The sequence below is a fragment of the Eptesicus fuscus genome, chromosome 8 (assembly GCF_027574615.1).
Source record: "Eptesicus fuscus isolate TK198812 chromosome 8, DD_ASM_mEF_20220401, whole genome shotgun sequence".
In the NCBI taxonomy this organism is placed as follows: domain Eukaryota; kingdom Metazoa; phylum Chordata; class Mammalia; order Chiroptera; family Vespertilionidae; genus Eptesicus; species Eptesicus fuscus.
The window spans coordinates 95,152,221-95,171,230 of NC_072480.1; the positions used below are offsets into that span (position 1 = coordinate 95,152,221).

The 19,010-nt window shown below is 44.6% G+C and overlaps 1 protein-coding gene and 1 pseudogene across 2 annotated transcripts in view; both read left to right on the forward strand.

The window, feature by feature from the left end:
• Window positions 1–14,760, forward strand: part of LOC114233228 (cytochrome P450 4V2-like) — a 31,790-nt gene extending 17,030 nt beyond the window's left edge. Inside the window, exons 8-11 of one of the 2 annotated variants that reach the window (XM_054720112.1) lie at window positions 7,082–7,184; window positions 11,171–11,305; window positions 11,400–11,579; window positions 12,974–14,760. In XM_054720112.1, the coding sequence (XP_054576087.1) occupies window positions 7,082–7,184; window positions 11,171–11,305; window positions 11,400–11,579; window positions 12,974–13,146 (591 nt within the window). In that variant the 3' untranslated portion in view covers window positions 13,147–14,760. Of the gene's footprint in view, window positions 1–7,081; window positions 7,185–8,812; window positions 8,861–11,170; window positions 11,306–11,399; window positions 11,580–12,973 lie in introns of those variants that run through there. The other variant, XM_054720113.1, reaches the window with a different exon arrangement.
• A 2,888-nt stretch (window positions 14,761–17,648) lies between these two features.
• The window catches only part of LOC103295476 (plasma kallikrein-like), a 218,455-nt pseudogene continuing 217,093 nt past the window's right edge, over window positions 17,649–19,010 (forward strand).

Genomic DNA, 19,010 nt, shown 5'->3' on the forward strand with positions numbered 1-19,010 from the left:
TAAATACCAGATCACCTTTCTTCTTCAGAAAGAGCTGTAGCCTTGTGTGGATTTATTTCTTCCCAACACCAGGGAAGTTTTCTGTCATTATTTCTTCAAACAGGTTTTCTATTCCTTGCTCCACTTCCTCTCCTTCTGGCACCCCTATTATGAGGATGTTGTTTCTTTCTTGTTCTCCCAAACCTCCCTTAGGCTCTCCTTCTGCTTTTGAAGTTTTCTTTCCAGTTGCTGCTGCGTATGTGTGTTTTTTCCTACTTTGTCTTCTAATTCGCTGATGTGGTCCTCAGTCTCTTCTAGTCTGGTGTTTAAGCCTTCCATTATGTTCTTTATTGCAGCTAGCTCATTCTTCATTTCCTCTTGATTCCTTTTCATGTTGGTGACATCTTATTCAACTTCTGATAATTCTCATTGAGTTGTATGTATTTGTCATCCAGATGTTTGAGCATCCTTATAACCATTACTCTGAATTCTTTCTCTGATAAGTTACTTGCCTCCATCTCATTTAATTCCCTTTCTGGTGATTCCTTTTTTCCTTTTCTTCGGGGATTGTTTTTATGTCTCCCCATTTTTTGCTGCAATGTTATAATTGTTTCTATGTCTTAGATCCAACTGCTTTGCTACCTACCCAGGTTCTTTTAGGTGTGGTGCTATACAGTTGGTAATTTTGGGGACCCAGAAGTGCAGTCTCTCAGATCTCCTGGACTTGGTGATCTAGAGGAGCCTCCTACTTGAGCTGTTTGGGTTATCTTGATGTAGTTGGGTCTTGAAAGTTAGTTTCTTATTCCTGGATGAAATCTCATCACAGATTGGCAATGTGACTTGCCCCCAGCTTCATTGTGCAAGCTGTTGTGGATGTGATCATAGTTCCAGCTCTTGTGGAAAGGGTTGCCTGAGGTCTCACTGGTATGTGCCCACTGTGAGTTCCCAGAGTCCATGGGCTTGGGAAGAAGGGGTCTCAGGGCCTGAGGCTCAGGTAATATGACTTTGGCTGCTGGTGTGTGACTCTTTCTGGGGTAGTGTCACTCTATAACTCACTATGAGGGTCCTGAAGCCTGTGCAGGGGCGGAGAGGGGGGGAGCAGCTGTCCCATAGTCTGCCTTTGAGGCAGTGGGACTCTGGCGAAGGTGATTTCCCTCTCTGAATCACAAGGGGGTTCAGGAGCTAGCAGCTGGGGTTGTGGGAATCTCAGAGTGTGTGGCTGAAACAATGTGACCTTGTCTGGGGGGTGGGTCCTCAGTAATTCACCAAGGTGTCCAGAGGTAGGCAGCCTTGAGAGGGATGTCGTGGATCCTGCTGAGGGAGCCGTGCCCCATGGAGCTCACAGAAGGGCCCAGGAGCCATCTGCTGGGGCTGTGTGTTCCTAAGGCCCACACGCTGGAGCTGCATGATCATGGTCTGCCACTGACCCGGGGAGGGAGAAGTCCCAGTTTCTGCTGGGAGAGCTGTGCACCCTTTGTTGGATACACTCGCCCAGTGGCGGCTTACAGAGGCACCCAGTAGCTGTCTGCTGGGGCGGTGGGCTCAGGGGGCCCCTGTGCTGGGGCATTGCTACCATGAAGACTGGATGCTGGCAGCCAGTGTTGTGCCTTACGGTGGCTCAGAGAGGCCCCTGGGAGCTGCCTGCTGGGGCAGTGGGCTCAGGAGGCCTGTGCACTGGATCCGTGTGACTGAGGTGACTGAGGTCGGCAGTCAGAGAGGGGAAGTCTGAGTTTCTGCAGCCAGGGTCTTCTGCCCTTGGTTGGATACAAGTGTGCCCAGCGGCTGTTCACAGAGGCACCCGGGAACCGCCTGCTGGGGGGTGGACTCAGGGGACCTGTGTGCTGAAACCACGTGACCTCGGTGTCTGTGGGCAGACAGCTGGGAAGTGGGAAGTCCGAGTTTCTACTGCCAGCGCTGTGTGCCCTTGTTTGGATACCTGTGCACCCACAGGCGGCTCACGGAGGCACCAGAGCAGGGGTCTTCACACTTTTTAAACAGGGGGCCAGTTCACTGTCCCCCAGACCGTTGGAGGGCCGGACTATAGTTTAAAAAAAACTATGAACACATTCCTAGGGACACCGCACATATCTTATTTTGAAGTAAAAAAACAAAATGGCAAAAACACCCGCATGTGGCCCGCGGGCGGTAGTTTGAGGACGCCTGCACCAGAGAGTCCTCTGCCAGGGCGGCGGACTCAGGGTGTCTGTGCACTGGATCGGGGTGCCCACGGTGTCTGGAGATCAGCAGCCAGGGAGGGGGAAGTCCACTCACTGCTGCGGGAGCCCTGTGCCCTTGGAGGTAGATGTCCTAGGGTCTGCAGGTCTGTGGGCGAGGCAGCAGGCCTTTGGCTGGTGTGGCTGCAGGGTCGCGGGCAGTGTCCAAGGCCAGTCTGGGGGGTGGTGCTGAGTACCTAGAGGAGGCCCGTCTCCCCCTCAAGATGGCGTGGGCTCCCTGCTCGAGCCCCGCAGCCCGGGGAGTGCCCGCAGCGGTGGTGGGGGCTCCCTGTCCAGGAGAGCCTGGTCTGCCAGCCTCCGGTTCTCCTGCCGGATCTGACTGTCCCTCCCTCCCTCACACACACACTGCACACGTCCACACACTCCCCGTCACCTCCTCACTCACTCACACCCTCTCCCTCACCTCCATCCTGCCAGCCGCCATTTCCCAGCTCCTTCTAGTAGAGAATTTAACCATGTGATTCTAAAGAGATTTCTGGTCTTGATATTAAAAAAAGAGACAAATTTAAAAAATATATAGTTTTATTGATTTTTGGGGGAGAGAGAGAGAAAGGGATAGGGAGAGAGAGATAGAAACATCAATGATCAGACAGAATCACTGATTGGCTGCCTCCTGCATGTGCCCTGACCAGGAATTGAACCATGACCTCCTCCTTCATAGGTCAACACTCAACCACTGAGCCACAATGGTTGGGCAAAAAGATGATTTTTTTACAAAGAAAATTTTAACTACATTACATATTATAAATAGAAAACCTCTTAACATGTGGCATACAAAATAAAGATTAAGAAATGGTTTTAAGAAGCAGCATGTGGACTATCCTGGAAATGGAGGAAAGGGAAAGCCTTCAGGTTTCCATGGCGGACTGCATGCACCGTGTTTGCTCTGCCTGCAGCCGCCTGGGTGCAGAGACTCCCCAGGAGGAAGGCTGCGCCCTGTAGCAGGAAGCAGGCGGTGTGAAGGGTCCACAGACCTGACTGCTCCCAGGTCTGTGCTGACGGGCCACAGGAGACAGGCCCAGTCATTGCAGATCTCTGCCACAGCCCCTGTGTGGAAAGTGGAAAGATGGACTCTACCAGTGGTTTGAAACTTCTATTTTAAGCAGATCACTTTATTGAAAAGAAACATTATGCAGAAAATGGACATGTAATTCACTGAAAAGTGGGCTGTGGGGCCAAATCCCAGCTCTGACCTACACTAGGAGTGTGACCTCGGGCACCTCCTCTCCCTTTCGGGACCTCTGTGTCCTCGTTGTTATAGCCCGGGCCGCACAGAACAGCCCTGAGGACTAGGGGAATAGTTTTCTAATGTGCACCAACCATCGTGCCTGGCACTTTCTTGTGCAGCAGATATTGGCTGGTATCTGGTGCTGAAGTGGCCCCTGCACCCACACATGCATGCACACACTCACCCCTGCACATACACACACACTCACACCTGCACTTACACATCCATCTCCCACCAGTAACCTCGCACTTCCACAAAAACAACCAGACTAACGATCTCTTTCTTACAGCTCTAACGTTCTTTGAATTCTAATTTTTCCCTTCTTCCCATGAAACAGTGTGCATAGCATGTACAACCACAGTATTGTGACCTCCTCCAAAGAGGACGCAGGGTGCTGCTGCCAGGCCTTTCATTTTATTTTATTTATTTATTTATTTTACTTTTAAATTTTATTTTATTTGTTTTTTAAATCTTTATTGTTAAAAGTATTACATTTGTCCCCTGTTTTCCCCCATTCACCCCATATAGCCTGCTCCTGCCCCCCACCCCAGGCCTTCACCACCCTATTGTCTGTGTCCATGGGTTATGCATGCATGCATACAAGTTCTTTGGTTGATCTCTTCCCACCCACTCACACACTCACCCCCGCCTTCCCTCTGAGATGGAACAATCTGTTCCTTGCTTCTATGTCTATGCCGGGCCCTTTATGCTCCTGGTCTGGCGGATTCTTGCCCTGCGCAGTTCCGCCAATGCACTTGTTGGCTGTGTGCTTTGTGTTTGCTGCCTTTGGGTCGCAGACAAAGATAAAACAGGAAGCTCATTTTCAAATTCAGGAGAAGCTATTAAAATTGTTTAGCAAGAACACTTCCTCTATGACTTGCTAAACAACTGAGTGACATGGGCCAGCTTTTGTCTGGAGTTCAGAGTCATTTCTGTAAAGAAATTGCAAGTGTGAGAAAATACAATCATGCCAACATCAGAGACTTATAAACATACTAGAGGCCCGGTGCACAAAATTTGTGCACGCCGGGGGGCAGGGGGGGCGCGGGCTGTGTCCCTCAGCCCAGCCTACACCCTCTCCAATCTGGGACCCCTCGAGGGATGTTCGACTGCCCATTTACAGGGATCTGGCCATGGGGGTGTGGCCAGCCTGGGTGAGGTGCTGAGGGCTGTTTTTAGGCTGGCCAAGCCCCCCAGCAGGGACCCTTACCCCATGGGGGTGTGGCCAGCCTGGGTGAGCGGCTGAGGGCTGTTTTCAGGCTGGCCACACCCCTTCAGGGTGGGGGTCCCTGCTGGGGTGCTTGGCCAGCCTGGGTTGGGGGCTGATGGCTTTTTGCAGGTTGGCCACACATCCCCAGTGACCCAAGCTCCTAGACCCTCCTTTTTTTTTTTTTTTTTTTTTCAGCGCCTCCTTGAGCAGAGGCCAGGGCCAGCTGGAAGCAGGTATCTGGGATTTATTTATCTTCTATAATTGAAACTTTGTAGCCTTGAGTGGAGGCCAGGGCCAGCCAGGGCAGGCGGGAAGCTTGGCTTCCTCCATCACCGGGTGCAACCCAAGCCTCCTGCTCACCCCAGCTTCGTGGCCGCCGCTATCTTTGTTGGGTTAATTTGCATACTCACTCCTGATTGGCTGGTGGGTATAGCGGAGTGATGGACAATTTGCATGTTTCTCTTTTATTAGTGTAGATTATTTTCTTTTTTAAATTTTATTGTTTAAAGTATTACATGTAATAGTACATATATCTCCTTTTTTTCCCCATTGACCTTCCCCCAGCCTCCCCTACCCCCTGACACATGCCTGATTGGCTGGTGGGCATAGCAGAGTGATGGTCCATTTGCATGTTTCTCTTTTATTAGTATAGATTTTTTTAAATTTCAGAAAAGTCCTCAACAAGTCAACTGAGAACCTAAAACAAGTGCCCAGGAGATGACATATTACAATGGTCACTTGTGTTGCATAGGCTAAATGGACCAGTAAGAGTTATAATATTATTTTTTACTTTTCAAATACATTTTTTTTTTTTCTGAAGAACTTACCATTTTGCATGTGGAGTGTTCTGGTGAGATGAGGACAGAAAATAAGGGGCTGATGCCTAAAGACACTGAAGGGACAGAGAGTAAGGTCATCCAGTGTTGGTGTTGCAAGGGTTCAGGAAGCCCCAGTTCAGGTGGCCATTAATGCCAGGGTTCTTGTCCCAGCATTACAAACGGTTCAGCAATCTGGAGAAAGGCTGTGCATAGATAAAGCACGAGTCCAAAGACGAAAAAGAGTTTTGAAAGGCATTAGGGGTCAGAGGAGCTTCAGCTAAAGGAGCTAAAGACTCCCCTTGACTCAGGACCCTGCTTTTTATTAACACAATTTGTCCTAAGGCAAGGTGGAGATAATACACTTCAAAGGGTAGGGTACAGAAGCATTGTCAGAGTGGGGAATAGCCTATAGCTGTTCAGGTCTTTGGCCAACAGTAGGCAATAACATGTAAATTAAGATGCCCTGAGCGAGCGCTCTGGCAGTAAACGATTATCCTATTTAGGTTTGGGGAAGATGCTTTTTAGCTGTTCCAACATATGTGATTACATGTGACTCAGCCCTTGTTGAGCCCCCAAGCTTCATCAAACTTTTGATAAAACTCTTGTAATTATGACATGCTGGAATTGGCTTCCAGCAGTCCAGGTGTCTGGAGTCTCCTCACCCCGCATCCTTCACGCTTCTCGAGGTGAAGAGTGTGGACTCTGCATTGTCATCAGAAACTCCAAGGATCGTATTTTTGCCTCCACCTCCTATGAAGCAGTCGGGCCTGGGAAAATCATTTAGCATTTTTTGGGTCTCAGTTTGTGATCTCTAAAATGTGAATAACAGTATCATGTGTCCCATGGAGATTTTTAAAAATAGGTATTTTTATTTATTTCAGGGAAATACATTTTTATTGAAGGGAGAGGGAGAGACAGAATTATCAATGATGAGAGAGAATCACTGATCGGCTGCCTCCTGCATGCCCCCTACTGGGCATCGAGCCCACAACCCAAGCATGTGTCCTGACCAGGAATGGAACCATGACCTCCTGGTTCATTGGTGGATGCTCAAGCACTGAGCCACGTCAGCCGGGCTCCCATGGTTTTTTTGTGAAGAATAATTAAGTTTATTTCTGCAAAATGATGATATTTGCCTCAAATTCAGCAAGGTTTAAATGGGGCTATTTATCAACTTCTTGATGTGGAGACTAACTCAGGACTACCCATGTGCTCCCTGGTGTCCGGGTGAAGCCGACCGTACAAATGGGGGACAGTGGAGAAGTGCAGATCTGGCCACTTGGCTCAGGAAAGTCACACTTTTATTTCCTCAAAAACAGTCCAGCGCACGGAGTTCCCTTGGAATGCCTCCTGTTAGCCCAGCTCAGCCACTCTCACCAAGTATGTGACTCTGTCCTACTGAAATGTCCCTGTACCAGAGGCGTCCCCTTTGAAGGGATTGTTTCATTGGTTTGTTCCCCACGGAGGTAAAATACTGTATAAAATTAACTGGTTCTGTCTGGGGTCACGTCACAGCTGTCAAATCCAGAGACAATTCAGAATAGAGCTAGCATCCCTAACCTTCTCAATAGAACTCTGCTTCCTAAGCTGTTTTTTCCCTCTTACATTGCAGGGCCATGACACAACTGCAGCTGGAATAAACTGGGCCTTGTACCTATTGGGGTGCTACCCAGAAGTCCAGAAAAAAGTGGACAATGAACTGGACGAAGTGTTTGGTACGTATGGCCCCTTCACTGCTTACACGGAAGGTCCCAAGTCACTGAAGCAAATGGCATTCTTGCTCATTAAGAAAGAGCAGTCGGGCCTGTTCCAAAGACACTGATATAAGCAGGAAGGCTGCCATCTGGGACCCCTTCCAGGCCTAATGTCCTTTCCAAACCTCAACCATTTGTTTACGGGTGTTTGCTGATTGCTTGGCCTGTGACTGCACTGGGCAAGATGCTGGGGCTACACAGACAAATGTCCCTGTCCTCAGGACCTCACTGCTTCATAGGTGAAGCAGTCACTGTGTACAAAGTATCAAGTCATGGCTGTGTCCTTAGGCGATATGATGAAGGAAGGGGCTAGAGGAGAGCAGAGAGGAGAGGTGAAGCTGTTTAGCGGGGTCCAGGAGAGCTGTTCCCTATAGGATTGCTGTGGGTTAAGCTGATGAGACATACATTTTTTTGCACAACCAGTAACCTATAGGTAAGGAGTCGTAGGCTGATGCCAATAGCCATGTTGTGAGAATCCTGGGCTTGCTCCTTTCTCTCTGTCATTTTCATCATTGTGGGTTTTGTTTACTTGATCGTTGTTCTGGGCTCATGTTTATCTTTAAGGCAAGAAGACAGGGGAGGAGCGGATGAAGGATTATATTAGTCTCCTTTGACTGCTGTCAGCGATTCTGCAAACTGGGTGGCTTAGCACAATAGAAGTTTATTCTCTTACAGTTCTGGACACCAGAAGGCCCAGATCAGTATCTCTGAGTTAAATCAATGTGTTGGCAGGGCTACACTTTTTGGAAGCCTGAGGGGAGAATCCATTCCTTCTGGTGACTGCCAACATACCTTGGCTTATGGCCACATCATTCAAATCTCTGTCTCCATCTTCACATCACTTTCTCTTCTGTGGGTGTGTGTCAAATCTCCCTCTGCTCTCTCTTATCATGACAATTGTCATTGCATTCATGGCCCACCTGGATAATCCACGATCATCTCTCCATTTTAAGATCCTTCATAACGTCTTTTAAAGCACCTTTCCCCCCAAAAAAAGTAATATTTAAAGGTAAAGGTTGGTTGGCCAACCAACACAGTGGTATCTGATGGATTTTCCTAGTGCAAAGTGGGGAAGGAATAATAAAGGAAAAGAGGAGGAGGTGGAAGACATTCTGGAAAGTAAGGCTCCTGTTGCACAATGGCAGAGTGGAAACGTTGGCAGATAATAGTAAGCATTAAAGGACAGGTGGAATTCAGAACATTTGTTAGAACCCATTGAGAGGTGAAGTTGGAAAAGGAATTTCATGTCCAGATGGTGTGAGGACTGGATTTTCATTTCAAGAGGCAAGACTGTATTTTGTGGATCTAAACTTCTGGGCTGTTTCTGTCATCATTTCATTTTTCCCGTTTCAAGTTGAATTTCTCTCAGATTGCCTCTGGTGTGGTGGGTAAATGGGGTATTCTAGAAACCCGGGTTCTTTAGGAATGTGTTCCCACATTTGTGTTGTTTTTTTTACAATTTCTAGCCCAATGCAAGTGACACAAATGGTTTTGGATCTCACGTAATTGACACCATTTTTACTAGAATTTTTATTCTGCTGCTTCTCGTGCTTTTTGCTAATTGTGCCTCACTTCTCTTCTATCCCCAGTATTAGTTCTAAAATTTCTTTGAGCAACTGATCTTTGGATATTGAGATGTAAGTATTCATTCCTCTTTTTTCTTTTTTTCACTGAGTAAACTTCACATTTAGTTTCATTATAATAAAGTAACTGTTTAAAATTGAGCATTATCTTTTCTTTCCAGTAAAACAAAATATTTTAAATAGGAACAAAATTACAATAGAGAATGACAGTTCCCAATAAGATTCTGCAGGTCCGCTATTCTTCCATTGAGTGGCAGGGCCCAGGCCATTATTAGGAGAGAACTTTATTTTAAAAGTATCATCTTAAACTGCAAGGAAGTCCATTAAACATCACAACTAAACATACCAAAGGGGAAGCCTTGTTGTCAAAATTTCCACTTAACTAACCCAAACATCTCATATCTACCCTTTGACCTTCTATAAACCCATTTTCTTTTTTTAGTTTAAAAAATGTTCCATACAAGAGAAAGTAGACATGTGTATGTTGGTAAATGCTAACTGTCCACATTCACAGAGACAGTGTAATCTGTGTGCTCAATGTACAGAGAAAGGAGGGAAAAAGCTAGAATTCTGTGCACTGCTGCAGGGGCTGAGCCTCCAGCCGCCAAGGGAGCAATGTAAGCAGAAGGTTTTTCTTTCCCAGGGAGCACAGAGGCATTGATTTCATAAAGTGTTTGTTGAGTCAGGAAGGGATAAAAGTGAATTTGGACTTGTATGCATCCATATACGCCCTAACCATGGACTCAGACACCAGTGGGTGAGGGCATGAGCGGGGGCGTAGAGAGGCAATGCGGGGATAAGGACACATGTGTAATACCTTGATCAATAAAGAAAAAAAATAAAAATAAAAATCGAGGGGGGAAAAATATTAATACTTTTAAAATTTTTAAAAAAAGTGAATTTGGAACAGAAAGTGTTAGAGATTCTTTCCCTTCTCTATTCTGCTCAAGGTAATTCCCCCAAAATAAGTTGAGAACCAGGATGTAAGGGAGAGAAAAGACTTCAAGAGCAGAAGGACTGTGCCTTAGAGTAAAACAAAACAAAACAAAAACCAGAATGTAACTTGCTCCCCGTGACTGGAGGAATCTTTTAAAAAGAAAGTTGGAGTCCATCAGTGTTCCTTAGTCATCTTCTCCTTCATCCTCATCAGCTTCTTCGTTGGTAGCTTTCAATCCTCTCCCTCTCCTCCTCCATCATCTTCTTCTCTTCTCCTTCCCCTTCTTCATCTTCCATATCAGGAAGCAAGTAGGAATGAATTGGATTTTGGCAAACACCACCTTGGATGATCTCTCCCACCTTATCTGCACCCGCATCAGAATGGCCATAAACCAGATTTTTGGTTCTCAGCCTCTTCCTGCTGGCTTTATCCTGCAGTGGATTTGAACATTTCATCAAATCCTTTCCAGATATTTCAGTGGACTTTGAAAACGCATCACGGCTTGCACTCAGATGAAATTCTTTGGGTACATTTATTTTCCAAGGAAGGGTTTTCATGGAAATGAAAAGCTGTTCTGTGACCTGATTTATTACTTTTCAATTCTGTCACTTCACCTCTGGTTAAATAACACAGTGCCTTCCCATCCATCTCCCCAAGCAGTGCAGGCATAGAGATGGTTGCCAATGTTGTTACTCGAAAATTTGGGATTTGGGCCATCAATTCCTACCTCTTCTGAAAAACAATGGTTGGCAGAATTGGTTATAGGTCGACCTTCAGAATCTTCTCACTGGCTTGTTCACTGAGTTGGTCTGTCTCATTTTTATCTTTCTCAATATGTTCGGTTGCTTCCTGCTGTGTTTTTTCTCCCATTGGCAAGACCAAGAAGCCATTTGGATTTCTTTTTGAGGGGAGAATGGAGGGCGTTTGGGGGCCAGGCTATGGGGAGAGTCCAAGAAGCTGACCCAGGAGAAGATACACTTCTGGAAGAGGCTCTGAGAATTCAAAATGAAATGTTTTAAACTTATACTTTCACGCATTCACAGTGTTATGCATCTGTCACCTCTATCTAATTCCAACCCATCTCAGCAGCCAAAAGGAAACCCTGCAGCATTAATCAGCCACGCCCCATGTTCTCTTCCTCCAGCCCCTGCAACACCTCATTTACACTCTGTCTCTATGGATTTGTCTACTCTGAGGACTTCCTCCAAATTTAATGATACAACCCGTGACCTTTTGTAACTGGTGTTTTTACTTAGCATTATTGTCTCATTTTATTTTGATTATCTATACTATTAAGAATTTTACTTTAGCTGTTGGTATTTAACATTCAGTGTATTGATGTTATAATATATTCTATTTTAACATCTTATCCACCAAGCCCAAATAGTTCTTTCATCTATTTTATTTCATGTATTTACTTTGATTAGGGAATTCTGATCGCCATGTGACCTTAGAAGACCTGAAGAAACTTAAATATCTGGAGTGTGTAATTAAGGAGACCCTTCGTATTTTTCCTTCTGTGCCAATAATTGCCCGTGAACTTAATGAAGATTGTGATGTTGGTGAGAATTCTTTCATGAAAGTAGTGGGGAGAGTAGACTTTTCTGTGTCTGTGTCTTGCTCTGTTCTCATGACATATCGACTGCCTCATGACAGTGGGTTACAACATCACGAAAGGCTCTCAACTACTCATCATTCCCTACGCACTGCATAGAGACCCGAAGTACTTCCCTGACCCTGAGGAATTCAAGCCAGAGCGGTTCTTTCCCGAGAATTCGATTGGACGCCATCCATACGCTTATGTGCCCTTCTCTGCTGGACCCAGAAACTGCATAGGTTTGTATCCATCAGAATCGGTTTGACCTTTCAGGCACACATAGCAGGGGGTTTCTCACAATGTCTTTGAGATGTAGTGTCTCAGATACAAGTCTGTTAAAACACTAGTTGTTTTATTTTTTTCTCCACTTTACTATGACTGTTGTAAAGTATATCAGTTTTCTAGGGCTGCTGTAACAAAGCGCCACAGACTAGGTGTCTTAAAAGACAGAATTTTATTTTCTCACAATTCTGGAGGCCAGAAGTCCAAGATCAAGGTGTCTGCAGGGCTGGTTTCTTCTGAGGCCTCTCTCCTTGGCTTATAGATAGATGTCTTCTCCCTGTGTCTTCACATAGTTTATTCCTGTGTGTGTGTGTGTGTGTGTGTGTGTGTGTGTGTGTGTGTGTGTGTGTTTCTAATTAATCCCACTCAAGGATATGTTTTTATTGATTTTTAGAGAGAGAGGGAAACACTGATGTGAGAGAAATATTGATTGGTTGCCTCTCATATGTGCCCCAACCAGGAATCTAACCCACAACCTAGGTGTATGCCCTGATGGAATTGAACTCACAACCTTATGGTGAATGGGATGACATACCAACCAACTAAGCCACCCAGCCAGGGCTTGATCTCTTCTTTTTATAAAGACACCAGTCAGGTTGAATTAGGCCCCATCCATAGGACCTCATTTTATTTTACTCGCCTCTTTAAGGGCCCTATCCCCAAATGCAGTCACATTCTGAGGTACTGAGGGTTATGAATTCAGCAGATGAATTTGGGGGAATACCATTCAGCCCATAACATAAAGCATTATCAGTTTCATGGTAGAGTTTTAAAATGTAGATCTTTGGATTGAACTATAATATACTTTATATGGTAGAAAGCTTATTTATTACAATTAATTTATTTAACCTGTTTTTATTGCTTTTAAGAATTGCTTTTCAAAACCAAAAAAGAGAATGCTCACCATAGGACCAGCGGAAGTATTTAAACAAAATGAAAGCACACCGCCATGCATTAGAAACACTTTTGGTGTTAGCAACTCTGGCATTTTATTGTTTATGTAAATGCAGGCATTGGTACAATTAGGCCTTGTAACTCTATAGTAAACTACATGAAAGGCCCAGGAGGAGAGCATTCTAGAGCAGTGGTTCTCATGCTTCAATGAGCCCAGGAATCATCTGGGTGCTGTGTGGGCTGGATTCCTTGTCCCCAGAGCTATTCAGATGCACTGGGTGGGAGCAGGGAAGGGCACTCAAGAATCTTTATTATTAGGAAGCATCCTGAGTGATACTGGTTCGCCCAGGGCCTACTGTGAAAATCTAGCATCACTTGCTCCCTCTAATAGAACCTGTTCTTTCTCCCATTTGAGATAGATCTGTAATAAATGCATGTTATTTACATTAATTTGAAGGTCAAAGGTTTGCCATGATGGAAGAAAAGGTCATTCTTTCATGCATCCTGAGGCATTTTTGGGTCGAATCCACCCAGAAAAGAGAAGAACTTGGTCTGGCAGGAGAGCTGATTCTTCGTCCAACTAATGGCATCTGGATCAAGTTGAAGAGGAGAAATGCAGATGCATCCTAACTATATTATTGGGCTGTGCCTTAGTAGGAATAAGGTCTTTCTTTAAGAGAAACTTTGCATTTACAATGTGTAGATCATGAGTTTAATAGTCTTAATCCCTACACCTAATTTTTCTTATCCCCACTTATCTTGGGGTCAAGTCTACCAAAGAGAGAGTTTTTATATTTTCATCACCACCATTATCTTACCCTTGCTCTTGATCCCAAAAGGTGAGTTAACTGATGGCCGTACCCAAATAAACATATACATTTCTCAACAGAGGGATCCATAGCCCAATTCAATTTCAATTGACACGCCCAAAATATATAAGTTAATTGAAGTTCCAGACTTTTTAAGGTATTCTTGTTGAATACAAATATACTTATAAACATATACATTTAATTTGAAAAAGGTAATTAAATACTTAGGCTTGAGCTTAGGTTTTAAAAATTATATTAGGTTTTAATAATTATGATGATGATACTTTTTAGATTTTATCAAGGAGAGCAGATCATTTATAAGTTGACTCATAGTTTCTGTTCCTATCTCCCTTTTAACTGTGTTCTTATGGCCTTCATTTCATTTCATTCTACATAACATCACAATTACCTTTACACATCATATATTACCGGGAGAGATTCCTCTTGGTGATCTCCAGTCCCTCATAATGGCTTTTGGAGCTAGAAGCACCTTAGCCCTTATCAGGTTATACTCCTTTTCATTCCAAGGGTTTAAGTAAGTTTCTATCCAAAGTCATACCACTAGTGAGTGACAGAGCTGGAAATAGATAGAGGTCTAAACTCTATATCTCTACTACAATATGCTATTGCTTTATTAAACTCTGGTCTATAACTGGGTGTATCATTAGAAGACAGATCTTCTAGAATTCTCCCATCATTAAGGAGAAGAGAAGTCTCACATGTATAGTAACCAGCACGTCATTTAGGGTTAAACTTCTGGGAAATTCAGTCCTTCAGAACATACCTGTCAAGCTGATAACTGACAGAAATTCCTTGAATTTTAATTCCATTGACAATATCTCTAGTCCCTCACTCAGTGACTTTAAAACACTCCTTTTAATACATAATTTTAATGAGATGTTTCTGTTTCTAAATTGATTTTAGAGTGGGAGGAATCGGGAGAGAGAGAGAAACATCAATGTTGTGAGAGAGATACCTTGATCAATTGCTTCCCATTCACCTCCTGACTTGGGATTGAACTCACACCTAGGTATGTGCCCTGACTGGGAATCAAACTTGTGACCTTCTGGTGCATGGACAGAGATTGTTTCTTTAGTTTTCTCAAAGCAATAGCAGGTAGAAGCAACAAACTAAGAGAATAGAATATATATTCTTTAATGGATATCAAAGGAAGAGGTGACCCAACCAAAGTCATCGGGCAAATATTATGGGCTGGGGCATTCAGAGCAGGGTCAACAGCTCTATGTACTTTACCATCCCAAAGACCCTCAGTGCAGACAAGTCAGTCCATATGTTGCTGAGAAAAAGTCAATGAAGTATATGATTAAATGAAAATGATTTCCAAGATACGGTAAACTTTGTTATCTAGAAAGTAGATATATGTAGAAGATTCGTTTCAGATGATTTTGGATAATTAAAGTTTTATTCTTGGAAATTGGTATTATTTCTCAATTTCATGCACTTACATTTTAAATCTTGCCTGAGAAAGTATGTCATGGTCTGCAGTATCAACATGAAGATGCTGACTTTTTTTTAAATAAGAAGATGATCAAATATCTGTTTGTGTTCTTATTACCTATCATGCTCCTGTTTGAATGAGGTATCTTAACCTTTTGCACTCGGATGTCGAGTGTGACTCGACACGGTTAGCATCGGTAGCAGCTCTTTTTATACTCTTTGAATGTATCAATAATTTGAAATATAAAAAAATCCAAATAAATAAGTTTGTATGAAAAGAAACTCCAGTTTTTTATTCTACTGCAGCGCTTTGTAAAATCTGGGGTATTTAAAAAATTAAATCCTGAGTAGAATAAAGGAATCGAGAAAAAAGCAAGTGAGTGCAAAGGGTTAAGAGTAATAAACTACATTTTAGACAAGGGTGCTACATTTTATTCTAAGATGTGATGTTAGTTTGAAATTTAGATAACTTTAAAAGATAAATTAGTGGGTGACTGGTTTATAATCCTATCTAATAAAAGAGTAATATGCAAATTAGCCATCACTGCTACACCCACAAGCCACGCCCACCAGCCAATCAGGAGCAAATTTGCAAATAAACCCAACCAAGATGGCTACCGCCACAGAGATCAGGAGGGAGGCTTGGGTTTCCCCGTCAATGGAAGAAGCCAAGCTTTCTGCCTGCCCTTACTGGCCTAGGATTCCATTCAAGATTACAAAGTTTCAATGATAGAAGATACATAAAACGAAACAGAAATAGCAGCAGCCACGGAGCTGGAGAGAGCAGGAGGGAGGCTTGGGTTGCCCCCGGCAATGGAGGAAGCCAAGCTTTCCGCATACCCTGGCCAGCCCAGGCCTCCACTTAAGGCTACAAAGTTTCAATTGTAGAAGATAAATAAACCCCAGATACCAGGGCCTCCGCTTGGGTTGCCAAGGGGCGTGGCCGGCCTGCAAACCACCACAGGCCCCTCACCCAGGCCGCCTCATGCCCCAAGAGAACCCCCACCCTGATCTGGGACACCCTTCAGGGCAAACCAGCTGGCCCCCACTCATGCACCAGGCCTCTGTCCTATCTAATAAAAGAGTGTTATGCAGATTGATCATCATTCCAGCACACAAGATGTTTGCCCCCATGTGGAAACAAGATGACCACCACAAGATAGCCATCAGGGGAGGGCAGTTGGGAGGGACCAGGCCTGAAAGGGATGGCAGTTGGGTGCGATCAAGCCTGCAGGGGAGTTCAGTTAGGGGTGACCAGGCTGGCAGAGGAGGGAAGTTGGGGGTGACGGGGCCTGCAGGGAAGGGCAGTTGGGGGGGACCCAGGCCTGCAGGGGAGAGCAGTTGGGGAGGACCTGGCCTGCAGGGGAGGGCAGTTAGGGGTGACCAGTCCTACAGGGGAGGGTAGTTAGGGGCAAACAGGCTGGAAGGTGAGCAGTTAGGCATCAATCAGGCTGGCAGGGTAGTGGTTAGGGGGTGATCAGAATGGCAGGCAGAAGCGGTTAGGGGCAATCATGAAGGCAGGCAGGTGAGCAGTTGGGAGCTAGCAGTCCTGGATTGTGAGAGGGATGTCCAACTGCCCCTTTAGGCCCAATCCCAGTAGGATCAGGCCTAAACGGGCAATCGGACATCCCTCGAGGGGTCCCAGATTGGCGAGGGTGCAGGCTGGGCTGAGGGACACCCTCCCCTTATCTCCCCTCCCCCCCCCATGCACGAATTTCGTGCCCTGGGCCTCTAGTCATAATAATAAAGAGCTAATATGCTAATGGTCGGGATGCCAGAATGCGTAATGACTGATTGTGTAATAATGGAGGCATGGCCAGGTGTTGCTCCAGAGTCAGGGTGGAAATGGAGAGGCGCCTGGAAGAGGCGGGACCATCTGTGCCAGGGAGGATGAGGGTGAGAGCCCATAGCGCCCCCCTCACCAGTCCTTCGCCACCCACCGCTGGCACTCGGAGTGCCCCGCTGCCCACCTGCCAGGGGAAAGAGCACAGCACAGGCATTGCTCTGGAGATGGGGCGGAAGCAGGGAGGCACCCAGAGAAGGCGGGACCAGCCCAAGGCAACTCAAGGGACTGAGGGCAGGGCTTGAAGCAGCCAGAGAAGGCCAGAGGGGTCGGGGCTGGACCAAGTGCACTGGAGCTCTGCCTGGAGAGGCTCAGGTGTCAAGGCAGGGCAGCAGGTGGGTGGGCGGGGCCGCGCAATTACACATGCTGGGCCTCTAGTAAGTAATAAAAGAAATGGCACCTTGGAGGTAATGTCCTCAGTGTCATTCAGACTCCCTAACAAAATGATTCCTGTGCAATTATCATAGACTGATCTTGAGTTTCCCTGACTCTGAAAAATAAGTGGAAAGAACAACATTTTGTTTAATAGAAAGGAGAAAGTGAAATCTCTTAGGACTAACTGGGAATTAGCAAAACCCCCAAGCATCCACTGGGTACCCAGGGATTTATCATCTAGAAATCTCTCCATCTGATGGACTACTGAATTGGTGGTCTGTTCATTGCCACAGACAACTGTGGAACATTAGTTTCTGGACCAACTGCTCACAAATAAAGAGATTCTTGGACTATATCTAGAAGATCAAAATGTATTTCTAGCACCTCATGATATGTGAGTGTGTGTGTGTGTGTGTGTGTGTGTGTGTGTGTGAGTGTGTGTGTGTTACAAGCCATTAGCAACCCTATGAATGAGTGATGTTCACAATATCATGTTCTCAACTGCCCTGCTCAGCCCTGTAGACTCCTACCTGTACTTCTTTTATGGGCTCAATCCATCTCATATTTGATCTTCCTCTTTTCTGCTGCCTTCGATTTTCCCCAGCATTATTGTTTCTTCAAAATAACAAAATAACTGCCTGCTCATGATGTGCCTGAGGTAAGACAGCTTCAGTTTTGTCTTTTTTTTTTTTTTTTTTTTTTTTACCTCCAGTGATGTTTCAGGCTTAACTTGCTCTTGGATCTACTTGTTCGTCTTTCTGGCGGTCCAGAGTACGTACCATACTTCAAATAAGACAATCATGTCTAAATACTATGACAATTTTTCTTTTGAAGGAAAGAAAATATTAGTATCAGGTTTCTACATAGAAATGTGATTTTTTCAGCCTTTATTCTCATGAAACATAAGTTGACTAAATTCAGGAAAGATAGGACTCAGTAAATGTAGAGTACAATAAAAAGAAATTGCTGGTGTCTTGATTGATACCCTTAATCTGAAAGGCATCACAGGTTGCATATTTGAAATATGCTACTGCATTACAACCAGAAATTATTTTATTGGCCTTGCTATCCTCCATTTTTTAATAAACAGAGTTCCGTAGTGCAGCAATATGCATTAAATATTTACTTAAGCATCAACTCCCTGAAAATCTAATTTTCTAACAAACTGATGTAATGCAATTTTGAAGAATAGTTAGAAAACAAAGTAGATTTAGTGGGAAAGTGGTTATGTCTTTAAATAGTTTAAAAAGTACAAAAAGGAGAATAAATTATTTTTTGTGGATGGAGTAGATAAATCTAGGATGGAAGGATAGAAGTTGCAAGGAGGTGTATTTCAGTGTATATGGAGACTTTTTCTTAAAAATTAAAATAAGATAGAACTTCCTGAGCAGAAATGGGCTCCTCAGAAACCAGTATGTTATTTTGCAGTCAAGGTATCCTGACAGAGAAGTTCAAACTCTATGCCACGAGTGCTAAACTGGGTTTCCAACTTACTTTTTTATTTTTAAATTCTCACCCAAGGATATTTATTGATTTTAGAGATTGAAGGAAAGGGAAAAAGAGAGAGAGAAACATAAAAGTGAGAGAGAAACATCGATCATTTGCCACCTGTATGTGCCCTGACCAGAGATCGAAACCACAACCCAGGTATGTTCCTGACTGGGATTTGAACCCCCAACCTTTTGGTGTACAGGAGGGTGTTCCAGCCAACTGAGCCACCTAAGGAGGGCCAGATAACAAATCTTTTCAGCTTTGTAGGCCTTACTGTCTCTGTCACAACTGCTTCACTGTAGCTGTAGGGTGAAAGCAAGCCTCCATAATCTATGACTGAATGGGCATGGCTGTGTGCCAATAAGACTTTATTTGCAAATAAAGGAGGTCACAATTCTATTCCCAGACAGAGCATATGCCCAGGTTGTGGGCTGGATCCCTGTTATAATAATGTTATGGTCGGCCTAACTGGTTTGGCTGAGTGGATAGAGCATCAGCCTGCGTACTCAAGAGTCCCA